Source organism: Phyllobates terribilis, unplaced genomic scaffold (genome assembly GCF_046119375.1).
Source record: "Phyllobates terribilis strain yellow unplaced genomic scaffold, ASM4611937v1 Scaffold_3__8_contigs__length_932513732, whole genome shotgun sequence".
In the NCBI taxonomy this organism is placed as follows: domain Eukaryota; kingdom Metazoa; phylum Chordata; class Amphibia; order Anura; family Dendrobatidae; genus Phyllobates; species Phyllobates terribilis.
Genome location: NW_027362763.1, coordinates 160,745,817 through 160,760,779, shown reverse-complemented (window position 1 = coordinate 160,760,779; position 14,963 = coordinate 160,745,817). Strand labels below are relative to the sequence as shown.

General features: G+C 48.1%; 1 protein-coding gene across 2 annotated transcripts in view; it reads left to right on the top strand.

The window, feature by feature from the left end:
• Positions 1 to 14,963, top strand: part of SNTG2 (syntrophin gamma 2) — a 1,024,184-nt gene that overhangs the window by 572,772 nt on the left and 436,449 nt on the right. For both annotated transcript variants that reach the window (XM_073674230.1, XM_073674231.1), the window contains exon 8: positions 7,210 to 7,301. In XM_073674230.1, the coding sequence (XP_073530331.1) occupies positions 7,210 to 7,301 (92 nt within the window). The remainder of the gene's footprint in view (positions 1 to 7,209; positions 7,302 to 14,963) is intronic.

Genomic DNA, 14,963 nt, shown 5'->3' with positions numbered 1-14,963 from the left:
TTATAAACATACAAAAAGATCAGAGGATTTCATATCATAACTCAGAGTGATATCCACCCACCCCCGAAAACGCCGTCAAGCACATAATTTTTCATAAATGTGCACATACACTCATAACATCTCTATAAAGGTTTGTACTGTATTTTTCACTCTGCTTCCTTATGTACAGTAATAGTTCTCTGTATTAAAATGATAGATCTATGTAGTTACCAGCATTGTCACCTCTTTGAATATAAATGTATCCCCTTCCAGACACAGACATCTCATTTCCATGCTTCAGTTTTTATCCTTTTGTCTACACAGCTTGTTTTTCCAGGAAAAGTTGTATCTACTCAGCATGGAGAGGTTCTGCTTAAAACATAACTTTTAATGAATCGTTTAAAAAACAGGATTTCCCGAACAAAAAACACATATACATAAACAAAATGTAAGATGTATCTATCATATATCATATCATATATCCTAATTCACAAGGGGTGCCTTTCACCTTAGGACCCTTGTATGAAAGCACTGCATATACCATGTGCCCCTCAATCGGTTTGACTCTTTTTTTGCACTTAGGTGCTATAGGATAATCCTCCCTTCTTTTCGCTTCCTCACATGTACACTCCACTGATGACGCTTTATAACTAAGGCAGATGCATTATAAGGGAACAACAATTTTTGGGTATCCATAGAAAAGTGCAACACTTAGGTACTGCCCTTGTTAGGGCGGGAGTTATTACATGGGACATGACAGGGTTAGATGGCCCTCCCCTTCGACAACTAACTCCAAGGAGGTCTCTTGAAGGACTACAGTCTTACGTCTGGTCTGAGTGAGATCTAAAACAATTATTATTCACTTGTCATAGCCACTAATCCATGTGATATATGATAGACACTTAAATCTTAATTTTTGTTTACGTATAAGTATTTTTCGTTCGGGAATCCCTGTTTTTAAACGATACATTAAAATTTATGTTTTAAGCAGAACCTCTCCATGCTGATTAGATATTTATATTCTGAGAGAATTTGATAGTGTGACAACTCCCGCTCCTCACATTTACTGTATGATGAGCAGCGGCATTTGCTACCCCACAAATCTAAATCCAGTCATTGATCGGAGTAAGATTTGTGGCGAGGCGCAAATGGTGGCGCATGCCACTCTTCAGACATATTTGATTAATTAAGAGTTTTGCTCCTCTTAATGAATCAAGAGCGTCTGACTCGAGCATGCTTCCTCACCATGACCGGCGTGAAAACCAACAGTCTTGTTGAATTTGGGCCAATGTATGGAAAAATTAGAAAAATAATTCTTTGTTGGGTAGGGAATAGGGAAAAATGCATTTGGCTCAACTGTTATTTTCATTTTTTAGTATTGACCTGGTAACTTTATTCTGCAGGTCAGTCTGAAAAAAAATAAAAAGCTTTTAAAAAAATATGGTTTGTGTTCCATATTTTGAGACCCCTAACTTTTTTATCTGTCAATTGTAATGCAGCAGGTTGCTAGCATTACTGTAAATGGTCCAGGATGTGCTTACTGGACCATGTACCTTCCCCTTTATCTGACTGGTCACATGACTGTGACATCACCCAGGTCCTGCATGCACAGTAAAGCTCTGTATACATGACTGGGACAGCACACAGGACCTATACACACAGCTGACTGATCACATGACTGTGACATCAGCAAGGTCCTGTCAGTATGAGGCTGTCTGTGCACAGCATATATAAACCTGCTTAATTTGAGACAGGTGTGTTCGGTGTGAGAGGCGTGAGGCCTGTTCCCCATGTGTGTGGGATACCGTGATACCGTGAAGCCTGGCAGCCTGAAGGCAAAGACTAGATCCTGTGCGGATGCTAGTGGCCTTGGAAGGCAGCGGCTTTGAAGTGAAGCCTGGTACCTGAAAGGTCGAGCCTGGATCCTGTGCGGATGTCAGTGGCCTTTGAGGGAGAGCCGGCTTGAGTAAGAGTCCTGGAAGGCAGAGCCTGGATCCTGTGTGGATGTCAGTGGCCTTTGAGGGAACGACGGCTGGAGACCCCTACCTGGGAATCCGCAGAGCCACAGTGGTGGCAGAGTAACGGACTGAGACAGCTATACCCGGCAAAGGTAATACCCGGTGCTATATGGACATTGTGATATGAACATTGCTACTTTATTACCTTGCCGTAAGCTGTACCCTGGAGCAAGTGGGCCGGTGTGCCACTTGGCTCATGAATTGTTTATGTGTGTAAACCTGCCGGTGGCGGACTAAGATGAACTGTGTGTGAACAGCGGTTTATGAAGTGCCAAAATAAACTGCAACACTGTGTGAAAAACGTAAAGACATTGCACGTGTGCATTGATTGACGCAGCGAAGTGAGTTACCCCCAGTATGATGACGAGTGCTGCCTTACATATGGTTCGAGAGTGCGGGCAACAGCAGCCCGGTTGCTAGTGGCAACGACAACCCTGGTTGCTAGGGGCAACGGCACAGGACGACGAGTGTGGATAAAGCATCTTGCGGCAACTCGGCGGGGTTGCGAAGATTGGCGTCGCACTCAAACCTGGTTTGCTGTGGCTCGGCGGGGCTCCCGAAGTATAAAGCATCTTGCGGCAACTCGGCGGGGTTGCGAAGATTCTCATCGCACTCAAATCCGGTTTTGCGGTGGCTTGGTGGGGCCACGAAAATTTTTCCGGGAGAGCGATGAAGTGCTAGTGTGAACAGTGTACCGCGATGGCTGTGAGCAAAGCAGCAGATCTGTCTGGAGCTATTGAGCGGTTGAAGGGCCGGTTGGGACCGGAGCAGGTATTTGGGAAACTTTTACTGGACATGGTGCAGGAACCACAGGAGCTGTGGGCACCATATGGAATGGCGGCAGTGGACCATTCTATGGACTCTCCGGGGGCGCCAGTGTTGTCCCAGAGTGCCCGGGGAGGTGGTAAGAGATGTTGTGAACTGAGTCCTAAGACTACTGCTGATTTTTTGTGTAAAAATTACCCTGCCAGTGTGGTTGTTAAAAAGGGGGCGGAGTCTAAAAAAGGGGCGGATTTTCACAAGAGTGTGGAGTGTAGAAAACTGAAAATTGTTACTGGTGGTGGGTTGGTGCCTCCTAAAAATGACAATGTGACCGTTGATAACAGGGTAACTCCAGTAGAAGGGGGTGATGTCAAAGTGGGAGGTGACCTGTTAGTCCACAACACCATGGGTAGTGACACAGACCCCGTAGCTGACTGTGACACTATTAAAGTAAAAAGTGAGTTCAGTCAGGAGGGGCTAGACGAGGTGAGAGAGTCCCCATCTCGTAGACGGCGCAAGGGCCACAAAAAGGTTGCTCCTGTAGACTTGGCTGAAAATAAAAATAAAGAGAGGGTAGTACTGTGTGCCTTTGCTTCAAGTGTGGATCCTCCATTAGAGGTAGAAGAGGAGGTGACGTTGCCAGTAGCAACCTCCGGTACGGTACCGAGTCAGAAGGATCTGACAGCCCTGGAAGGGGAGGCGGCCAGTCGTGACCAAGAGCTGGAACCTATCGGCCAGCAGGGTCAGAGTGATGGGCAGCAATTATGTGGAAACCTGGGGAACTTGTCCTCAGACCAGCTGAACCTGGAGTCTGTACAGCAGAAAATACTCCAGCTTGTGAAGGACTTACAGCGAGATCTAAAGGGAAGCAACGAGGAAATTAACCAGTGGAAGGAAATGTTCTACGCAATTAAGGAGGACCGCCGCAAAATCCAGGAAGAGGTTTTGCAGTTGAAGCTTGAGAAGGAGGCGCGGCAGAATGGTGTTTCTGGACGCGAACAAATCCTAGAACGACTGCGCAAACAGCTCAACCAGGAGCTGTGTGACTCCAAGAAGGTGTGTGGTGAACGCAGTAGGGAACTGCAACAGAGTAAGAGAGATTATGAGGATCTCCTCAAGGTGAAGGAGAAACTAGAGGAGGATAAGGTGGGTGCAGAGCAAGTGCACCAAGCGGTTGAGACCACTCTGCAAGACACCCGTGAGGAGAATGATGGTCTCCGGGGAAAGACCCTAGATCTGGAAGCTCAGGTGAAGGAGCTACAGATGTCCTGTGATGCTCTCCAGAAGGCGGAGACGTACCTTAAAGAAACCGTCAGCAAGATGGAAGCTGAGCGGAAAAAGATGGAGGAGTCTGTCGGAGAATCCACAGACCAGGGCCAGGAGTTGGCCGCTGGTGAGGGGAGGTGTGAAGCAGATACCTCCTCGAGTGATGCGAGCTTGGATGATTCGGTGGAAGTAAGAGCCGAGATCAGGGAGCTCAAGGAGTTGCTACAAACCCAGTGGACGCAAGAGAAGCGTGAGAGACTGGCTATTGAGAGCCGAGTGGGCACATTGGAGACGGAGAGGTCTGAGAGAGCTCTGCTGCTGGAAGAGCAGTTGAAGCAGGAAGAGCTTCAGAGACGGGCCGCTGAGAGGCGAGTAACTGAGCTGGAAGGAGAAGTTTTAGAGCTCAAAGGTCGCCTAGCAAAGTGTCACGTGGTGAACGAGGTCTCCTTGGAGAAGGGAAAAGGCAAACAAGTTGCACTTACTCCCTTAGACCCTGAGAAGGAGGACCTGAGGAGAGCTATAAGTATGGTGTTGGAAGATAAAGGTGAAGTGGTAGCTGTGAGTCAGCTCAGGGGAAGCATCCAGGGTGAAGAAGCTGGAAGTCAGTTGTTCCTGAAACCTGAGCTGGTTGATCGTCTGAAAACCACTGGTGAGACCGAAACGTCTCGGTACAAGTGCCTCGTAGAAGTACCCGAGGACTTGAGGGAAGAATGCACCCGTGAGTCCGTGCATGAAGAGTTTAAGAAGGCTGTGGGAGCCTGTAAGGTCTACTTGACCTCAGAAACTAAACAGCTGGTGGTCCTGTCCACGACCAAAGTCACAGTGAAGAGGGTGGCTATCCTAAGTGACATGCACTGGCGATGTGTTCGCACGAAGCGGTTTCTCCGGTTGAAGACGGAACAAGCCGTTAGACAACTGGAGCTTAGGAGAAAAGCTCACAGTATGCGTGAAGAGGTCATCCGGGTGCCTCATGTTCTGGTGAGAAAGCTCATTGGGAGAAGCGGTCGAGCCATGCAGATGATGGTCAAGAAGTCTGGTGTGGTGAAAGTAAGCAGTCCACGTGATCAACAGGACTGGATACCAGACAAAGACGGCATGGTGTCCTTTTCCGCTGTAGGAACAGAAGAAAGCCTAGAATATATGCGCATGCTGATTGAGTACCGAGTGACCTGCCTGCAGGAGGTAGAACAATTGAATCTCGCTAGACTGCGAGTAGATAGACAGCATCATCTGAGCAGCAGAAGATGGAAGCCGTCTAGAAATAGTGAGACCCGACAGAGAAAGGGCCCCCTAAATAACAGAACAGCTACAGCTGAAGTTAGGGACCTTTTAGGATGTCCTGAGAGTAGTGGGCGTGGGTTTAGAGGTAGTGAGACCTCCAGTAACTCCGGTTTGAGCAGCCCATACAAACGACCCAATAGAGGACGGGACAGTACGGAGTCGAACCGGACCTTAGATACCGGGGCATGCGAGTTGCGCTGCTGTATTGACCGCTGGGAGCGGGGAAGATCTGACAGGGTTTTGATTGACCGCTGGGAGCGGGGGAGACCTGACAAAGTTACGACCCGGAAAGGTGACCTGACGAAGTCAGTGACAGTGACAAATGGTAGGTCCCTAAGGAATGGGCTAATGTCATTGACTAAGGTTCCAGGGGCTGAGTAGCACAATTGTAAAGTTCATGGTCTATATGTGAGCTGGGGGTTATAATGTTATTGTGTATATTATGTGTTCAACCCCACAAGTTTGAACAGAGAGGGGGGATATGTAATGCAGCAGGTTGCTAGCATTACTGTAAATGGTCCAGGATGTGCTTACTGGACCATGTACCTTCCCCTTTATCTGTCTGGTCACATGACTGTGACATCACCCAGGTCCTGCATGCACAGTAAAGCTCTGTATACATGACTGGGACAGCACACAGGACCTATACACACAGCTGACTGATCACATGACTGTGACATCAGCAAGGTCCTGTCAGTATGAGGCTGTCTGTGCACAGCATATATAAACCTGCTTAATTTGAGACAGGTGTGTTCGGTGTGAGAGGCGTGAGGCCTGTTCCCCATGTGTGTGGGATACCGTGATACCGTGAAGCCTGGCAGCCTGAAGGCAAAGACTAGATCCTGTGCGGATGCTAGTGGCCTTGGAAGGCAGCGGCTTTGAAGTGAAGCCTGGTACCTGAAAGGTCGAGCCTGGATCCTGTGCGGATGTCAGTGGCCTTTGAGGGAGAGCCGGCTTGAGTAAGAGTCCTGGAAGGCAGAGCCTGGATCCTGTGTGGATGTCAGTGGCCTTTGAGGGAACGACGGCTGGAGACCCCTACCTGGGAATCCGCAGAGCCACAGTGGTGGCAGAGTAACGGACTGAGACAGCTATACCCGGCAAAGGTAATACCCGGTGCTATATGGACATTGTGATATGAACATTGCTACTTTATTACCTTGCCATAAGCTGTACCCTGGAGCAAGTGGGCCGGTGTGCCACTTGGCTCATGAATTGTTTATGTGTGTAAACCTGCCGGTGGCGGACTAAGATGAACTGTGTGTGAACAGCGGTTTATGAAGTGCCATAATAAACTGCAACACTGTGTGAAAAACGTAAAGACATTGCACGTGTGCATTGATTGACGCAGCGAAGCGAGTTACCCCCAGTATGATGACGAGCGCTGCCTTACACAATATAGATGTCGCAGGACTTTTTTTTTTAAGCAAGGCATAGATTTTTATTAAATGTATTAGTTGTGATTGATAACAGGTAATTTGGGCATTTTTATTTCCTTTTTTTTGTGTGTGTCTTCACCGTGGAGGATAAATGAGGTCATATATAACATCACATTTTTTTTTACTTTACATTTATTTTATTTTTTTCCTATATTACAAATTTTTTAAACATTTTTATTTGTTCCTCTAGGGGAACTTGCACCAAGGTACAATATTCTTCAATATTGTCTCGTAGTATATTATAAAAATAGCAATTATTAATGAAGATATGTCTGTAGGCCTCTACTATCCAGTCAATACTCTGTAAAAGAGTTTGGCTGACCTCTTCCTCTGCTGTCAATGATCAAAACTTTTTACATTTTTAAAATAACACTCTTAGTGGATTCTTTGAAACAGGATATGTGACAGTTTATAGTAACATAAGCTTTTAGAAATAGAATTTAATTACATTTTTGTATTTTTTTTAGGTTCCCCAGACCCGCCCAGTGATCACAGCAGTGGTACTTCATCTCCTCTTTTTGACAGTGGTTTACATTTGAACGGAAATACTTCCAATACAGTACGTAATAAATGTTTCACTAAGAATATTATTTTTGTACTGTTGTGCAAATGAATTTGAAAAAAAAAAATACATATATATACAGTGTGTATACATATATATATATATATATATATATATATATATATATATATATATATATATATATATATATATATATATATATATATATATATATATATATATATATACCGTATTTTTCTGACTATAAGACACACCGGACCATAAGACACACCTAGGTTTTAGAGGAGAAAAATAGAAAAAAAATTTAAGCAAAAAATGTGGTCACGATGCACTATTAAGTGGGAGCGGGTCTGCTGCTAACATTTAAATAGGGGTAATGTCCCCCAATTCTGATAATATCCCCCATCCTGGTATATATGCCCCCCCTGACTATTATAAGTGGCTCCCATCCCCATCCTGGTATGCATGGCACCCCTCATCCCTATCCTGGTATGCATGGCACCATTCATCCCTATCCCGGTATGCATGGCACCCCTCATCCCAAATCCTGGTATGCATGGCACCCCTCATCCCCAATACTGGTGTGCATGGCACCCCTCATCCCTATCCTGGTATGCATGGCACCCCTCATCCCTATCCTGGTATGCATGGCACCCCTCATCCCTATCCTGGTATGCATGGCACCCCTCATCTCTATCCTGGTATGCATGGCCCCTCATCCTTATCCTGGTATGCATGGCACCCCTCATCCTTATCCTGGTATGCGTGGCACCCTTCATCCTTATCCTGGTATGCATGGCCCCCTAATCCTTACCCTGGTATGTATGGCCCCCTCATCCTTATCCTGGTATGTATTGCCCCTTCATCCTTATCCTGGTATATATGCCCCCCTCATCCTTACCCTGGTATGTATGGCCCCCTCATCCTTATCCTGGTATGTATGGCCCCCTCATCGTTATCCTAGTATGCATGGTCCCCCTAATCCCCATCAGGCTGTACATAAAAAATAAACACTCCTACTCACCTTTCTTTTCTCCTCCAGCGCTGCGTCCTGCCTGCCCGCACTGGTCTCTCCATGTCAGCCGCGCATGACGTCACTGCCATGCGCGGCTGACAAGGAGAGATCAGCTGCCGGAGGTCACTGCTCCCCACTCCGGGACTGTGTGCATGGGGAGCACTGAATATTCATGCTCCTTAATAGCCGGCACACAGCGTAGCAGCAGTGCGGCTCCTGCTGCTGCCGGGTGATCGCGGGTGCCTGCTTTTAAATGGCGTGAATATTCACCCCCTCCCCAACCCATATTCATGCCCTTTAATATTGGGCACAGGCGATCGCCCAGCAGCAGCAGGAGCAGCGCTGCGGAAACACTGTGTGCCGCTATTAGGGAGCACTGAATATTCATTCTCTTTAGCAGCGGGGACAGTGCAGGCTGCAGCGGGCGGCTGCTGCCTCCTGTGCCCTGCTCCTCTGCCAAAACCGCTCTCCCAGCACAGTATATAAATATATATATATATATATATATATATATATATATATATATATATATATATACCCCCCCAGCAACATTAGGACTTTAAGACGCACCCTCAATTTTCCTCCAAAATTTTGGAGTAAAAAGGTGCATCTTATAGTCCGAAAAAAATGGTATATAAATATATATATATATACAGTACATTCACACTGAAAGCATCAAAATTATGAATTAACACATGTGGAATTATATACTTAACAAAGTGTGAAACAACTGAAAATGTGTCTTATATTCTAGGTTCTTCAAAGTAGCCACCTTTTGCTTTGATGACTGCTTTGCACACTCTTGGCATTCTCTTGATGAGCTTTAAGAGGTAGTCACCGGAAATGGTCTTCCAACAATCTTGAAGGAGTTCCCAGAGATGCTTAGCACTTGTTGGCCCTTTTGCCTTCACTCTGCCGTCCAGCTCACCCCAAACCATCTCGATTGGTTCAGGTCTGGTGACTGTGGAGGCCAGGTCATCTGAAGTAGCATCCTATTACTCTCCTTCTTGGTCAAATAGCCCTTACCCAGCCTAGAGGTGTGTTTGGGGTCATTGTCCTGTTGAAAAGTAAATGATGGTCCAACTAAACGCAAATCGGATGAAATAGCATGCCGCTACAAGATGCTGTGGTAGCCATACTGGTTCAGTATGCCTTCAATTTTGAATAAATCCCCAACAGTGTCACCAGCAAAGCACCCCCACACCATCACACCTCCTCCTCCATGCTTTACGGTGGGAACCAGGCATGTAGAGTCCATCAGTTTACCTTTTATGCATCGCACAAAGACACGGTGGATTCTAATCTGAGCTGCTATTAACCAGCGATTTCTGAGGCTGGTGACTCGGATAAACTTATCCTCAGAAGCAGAGTTGACTCTTGGTCTTCATTTCCTGGAGCTGTCCTCTTGTGTGCCAGTTTCTTTGTAGCGCTTGATGGTTTTTGCAACTGCACTTGGGGACACTTTCAAAGTTTTCCCAATTTTTCGCACTGACTGACCTTCATTTCTTAAAGTAATGATGGTCACTCGTTTTTATTTACTTAGCTGCTTTTTTCTTGCCATAATACAAATTCTAAAAGTCTATTCAGTAGGACTATCAGCTGTTTACCACCAGACTTCTGCAAAACACAACTGATGGTCCCAACCCCATTTATAAGGCAAGAAATCCCACTTATTAAATCTGACAGGGCTCACCTGTGAAGTGAAAACCATTTCCGGTGACTACCTCTTGAAGCTCATCAAGAGAATGCCAACAGTGTGCAAAGAAGCATCAAAGCAAAAGGTGGCTACTTTGAAGAACCTAGAATATAAGACATATTTTCAGTTGTTTCACACTTTTTTGTTAAGTATGTAATTCCACATGTGTTAACTCATAGTTTTGATGCCTTCAGTGTGAATGTACAATTTTCATAGTCCTGAAAATACAGAAAAATCTTTAAATGAGGTGTGTCCAAACTTTTGGTCTGTACTGTATACACTGCTCAAAAAATAAAGGGAACACTCAAATAACACATCCTAGATCTGAATGAATGAAATATTCTCATTGAATACTTTGTTCTGTACAAAGTTGAATGTGCTGACAACAAAATCACACAAAAATCATCAATGTAAATCAAATTTATTAACCAATGGAGGCCTGGATTTGAGTCACCCCCAAAATTAAAGTGGAAAAACACCCTACAGGCTGATCCAACTCTGATGTAATGTCCTTAAAACAAGTCAAAATGAGGCTCAGTATTGTGTGTGGCCTCCACGTGCCAATATGACCTCCCTACAATGCCTGGGCATGCTCCTGATGAGGTTGCAGATGGTCTCCTGTGGGATCTCCTCGCTGACCTGGACTAAAGTATCCGCCAACTACTGAACAGTCTGTAGTGCAATGTGACATTGGTGGATGGAGCGAGACATGATGTCCCAGATGTGCTCAATCGGATTCAGGTCTGGGGAACAGACAGGCCAGTCCATAGCTTCAATGCCTTCATCTTGCAGGAACTGCTGACAGACTCCAGCCACATGACATCTGGCATTGTCCTGCATTAGGAGGAACCCAGGGCCAACCGCACCAGCATATGGTCTCACAAGGGGTCTGAGGATCTCATCTTGGTACCTAATGGCAGTCAGGCTACCTCTGACAAGCACATGGAGGACTGTGTGGCCATCCAAAGAAATGCCACCCCACACCATTACTGACCCATTGCCAAACCGGTCATGCTGAAGGATGTTGCAGGCAGCAGATCGCTCTCCACGGCGTCTCCAGACTCTGTCACGTCTGTCACATGTTCTTAGTGTGAACCTGCTTTTATCTGTGAAGAGCACAGGGTGCCACTGGCGACTTTGCCAATACTGGTGTTCTGTGGAAAATGCCAAGTGTCCTGTACGTTGTTGGGCTGTGAGCACAACCCCCATATGTGGACTTCGGGCCCTCATACCTCCCTCATGGAGTCGGTTTCTAACCGTTTGTGCAGACACATCCACATTTGTGGGCTGCTGGAGGTAATTTTGCAGGGCTCTGTGTAGCATCGGCATCTCTGCCCCCTGCCAGGCCGAGACGCCGTCCACCTTACCGCCGCGGTCCTGCTCCAGCATCTTCCGGCCTCCCTGCAGCTGCTGCTGGTGCACGCAGCTTCCCTGGCTCTGTGCTTAGGGCACGCACGCTGCCCCTTCAAGAATGTCCCCGGCCAATCACTGGAGGGCTTTCCCTATAAGAGGCACCTTCTCCAATATGGAGGTGTCTGTGCAAGGTTGTTGCTTTGTGATTCTTACTTTGCTTCAGCCACCAGGTCCTCTGCAAGTCAGTCCTGTTTGCCAGTCTGATCTTCTGCTCAGTCCGCTAGCCTGACTTCTCTTCTGCCCGACAGTCTGTCTACAGTCCAGTCCGCCAGTCTGTCTATGGGCTCTGCCAGCCTGCTTACTTGGAAGCACCTGCTTGTTACCTGCCGTGCCTGCCAGCCCGCTTACCTGGGATGGTCACTACGAGTACCGCATGATGCCCTTTGGTCTCTGTAATGCCCCAGCCGTCTTCCAGGAGCTGGTTAAAGACATCTTCCTTGATCTCCTGTATTCTTGCGTAGTGGTGTACCTGGACGATATCCTTGTCTTCTCTCCAGATCTGCCCTCACACCGGAGGAATGTTCATCAGATTCTGCTTAGGCTCCGGCAAAATTTTAAAAATGTATCTTTGAGCAGACTTCCCTTCCGTTCCTGGGATATATTATCTCCGAGACTGGTCTTCGGATGAATCCCGAGAAGGTTTCTGCCGTCTTAAAATGGCCCCGACGGAGGGGTTGAAGGTGATTCAGCAATTCCTGGGCTTCCCAAATTATTACCACCTCTTCATTCCTCATTTCTCCTTCCGGACCGCTCCCATCTCCCCGCTCACTCGTAAGGGAGCAAATCCCAAGGAATGGACTTCCGAAGCAGAGGAGGCCTTCGCCAACCCTAAAATAAGCTTTCTCCTCTGCCCCTGTGCTGCACCACCTGGATTGCAACAAGCAGTTCTTCCTGGAGGTTGATGCTTCCTCCTCCGGAGACGGAGCGGTGCTCACCCAGAAATCCCCATCCGGGAGAATGGCTACCTGCGGCTTTTTCTCCAAGCTCTTCTCCTCTTCTGAGCACAACTACTCCATAGAAGATCGTGAGCTGCTTGCCATCAAATTGGCACTGGAGGAGTGGTGCTACCTGCTGGAAGGGGCTCTGCACCCGGTGATCATCTACACAGATTACAAAAACCTGGCCTATCTACAAAACGCCAGAGACTTAATCCACGTCAGGCCCGGTGGTCTCTGTTCATTGCCCGATTCTACTTTTCTCTACATTACCGCCCTGCTGACAAGAACGTTAAAGCTGACGCTCTATTCTGCTCATTGCTGTCCTCCGACCAAGAGGAGGAACCTCTGCATATCATCGACCCCTCCAGAGTAATGACCATGGCCCCGTTTGACCAATCTCGTCTTCCACCCGGTAAGACTTATGTAGCGGTTCCGGAACTTAAGAAGGTTCTTCTCTGGGGTCATTCATCCAAACTAGGCGGCCATGCTGGCCAGAAGAAGACCTTCCTGCTCATCGCCCGGCATTACTGGTGGCCTTCGCTACCCAAGGATGTTGAGGATTTTGTCTCGGCTTGTTCCTTCTGTGCCCGTAACAAAGTTCCTAGGCATCTGCCTGCTGGCTGTCTCCTGCCTCTTCCCATATCTTCCGTCCCGTGGCAACACATTGCTATGGACTTTATTATGGATCTCCCTGTTTCTGCCGGTTGTACCGTCATTTGGGTGGTCACTGACCGCTTTTCTAAAATGGCCCACTTCATCCTTCTGCCTGGTCTCCCATCCGCATCTGTGCTGGCTAAGGACTTCATCCTTCACATCTTTTGTCTCCACGGCTTACCCCTCCACATTGTGTCTGATCGCGGGGTCCAGTTCACTTCGCGCTTCTGGAGAGCTACGTTTAAGCTGTTGGATGTCACCCTGGATTTCTCCTCTGCTTATCATTCTCAGTTCAATGGTCAAGTGGATCGTATCAACCAGGTCCTTACCAGCTTTCTCCGGCATTTCAACAATGCTCACCATAATGATTGGGTTGAGCTCTTTTCTTGGGCCGAGTTCTCCTATAACAACCATGAGAATGAGTCTTCTTCCAAATCCCCGTTCTTTTTGGTCTACGGTCAACACCCCCGGATCCCGTTTCCCGCCTCCGCTTCAGTGGACAATCCTGCCGCGGAGTCTCTGGTCAGCGAATTTTCTACTATTTTGGAAAACACTAGATCCGCACTTCTTCAGTCCTCTGAATGGATGAAGAGACATGCCAATAAGAGACGTCTGGATCCGCCTCTTTTTTTTCCGGGAGACAGGATCTAGCTCTCCTCCAAACATGTTCGGCTCAAAATTCCATCGTATAAGTTGGGTCTGCGATTCATCTGTCCGTTTGAGGTTCTCAAGCAAATCAATCCCGTGGCTTACAAGCTAAAACTCCCGGCCACCTTACGGATTCCCAACTCCTTCCACGTATCTCTCCTCAAACCAGTTGTTTTTAATTCTTTTTCTGACGGTCCAGGTACCACTCCAGCTCCAGTTTCCGCTGAGGACGTCTATGAGGTAGAGAACATTTTAGCCACCAAAAGGGAAAGAGGAAAAACCTTTTTTCTGGTGGATTGGAAGGGGTTTGACCCCGAGGAGAGGTCTTGGGAACCCAGGGAGGACATCCATGCCCCTCTTCTTCTTAAAAATTTTCTTGCTGGCCTGAAAAAGAGGGGGCGTAAAGGGGGGGGGGGGGGTACTGTAGCATTGGCGTCTCTACCCCCTGCCAGGCAGAGACGTGGTCCCCCTTACCACCGCGGTCCTGCTCCAGTGTCTTCTGGCCTCCCTGCAGCTGCTGCTGGTGCACGCAGCTTCCCAGGCTCTGTGCTTAGGGGCCACGCGCGCCGTCCTAAAAAGTCCCCGGCCAATCACCGGAGGGCTTTCCCTATAAGAGGCACCTCCTCCAATATGGAGGTGCCCGTGCAAGGTTGTTGCTTTGGGATTCTTACTTTGCTTCAGCCCCCAGGTCCTCTGCAAGTCAGTCCTGTTCACCAGTCTGATCTTCTGCTCAGTCCGCTAGCCTGACTTCTCTTCTGCCCGACAGTCTGTCTACAGTCCAGTCTGCCAGCCTGTCTATGGGTTCTGCCCGCCTGCTTAGCTGGAAGCACCTGCCTTTTACCTGCCGTGCCTGCCAGCCCGCTTACCAGGAAGCATCTGCCTGTTACCTGCCGTGCCTGCCTGCCCGCTTACCTGGAAGCACCCGCCTGTTACCTGCCGTGCTTGCCAGCCCGCTTACCTGGAAGCACCTGCCTGTTACCTGCCGTGCCTGTGAGCCCACTTACCTGGAAGCACCTGCCTGTTACCTGCTGTGCCTGCCTGCCCGCTTACCTGGAAGCACCAGCCAGCTACCTGTTGTGCCGCCAGCTTGCCTACCCGGAACATTCGCCTGACTATCTGCCTAATCAGTCTGCTTGTCTACCCAGACCACCCGTTAGCCTGCCAGCCGAAGCTCATCTGCTGTACCAGTCAGTTCCTGCCTTCTGACCCATGGGAGTCACCTGATCTCATGCGAGGTCGGTCCCAGAGTGGCACCTGGTCCCTCTGCTCGGTTCCTCCCTGGTTCACAGAGTCGATTGAGCCGCCGTGCGACCTTGGTCGGACCGAGTTGAAAC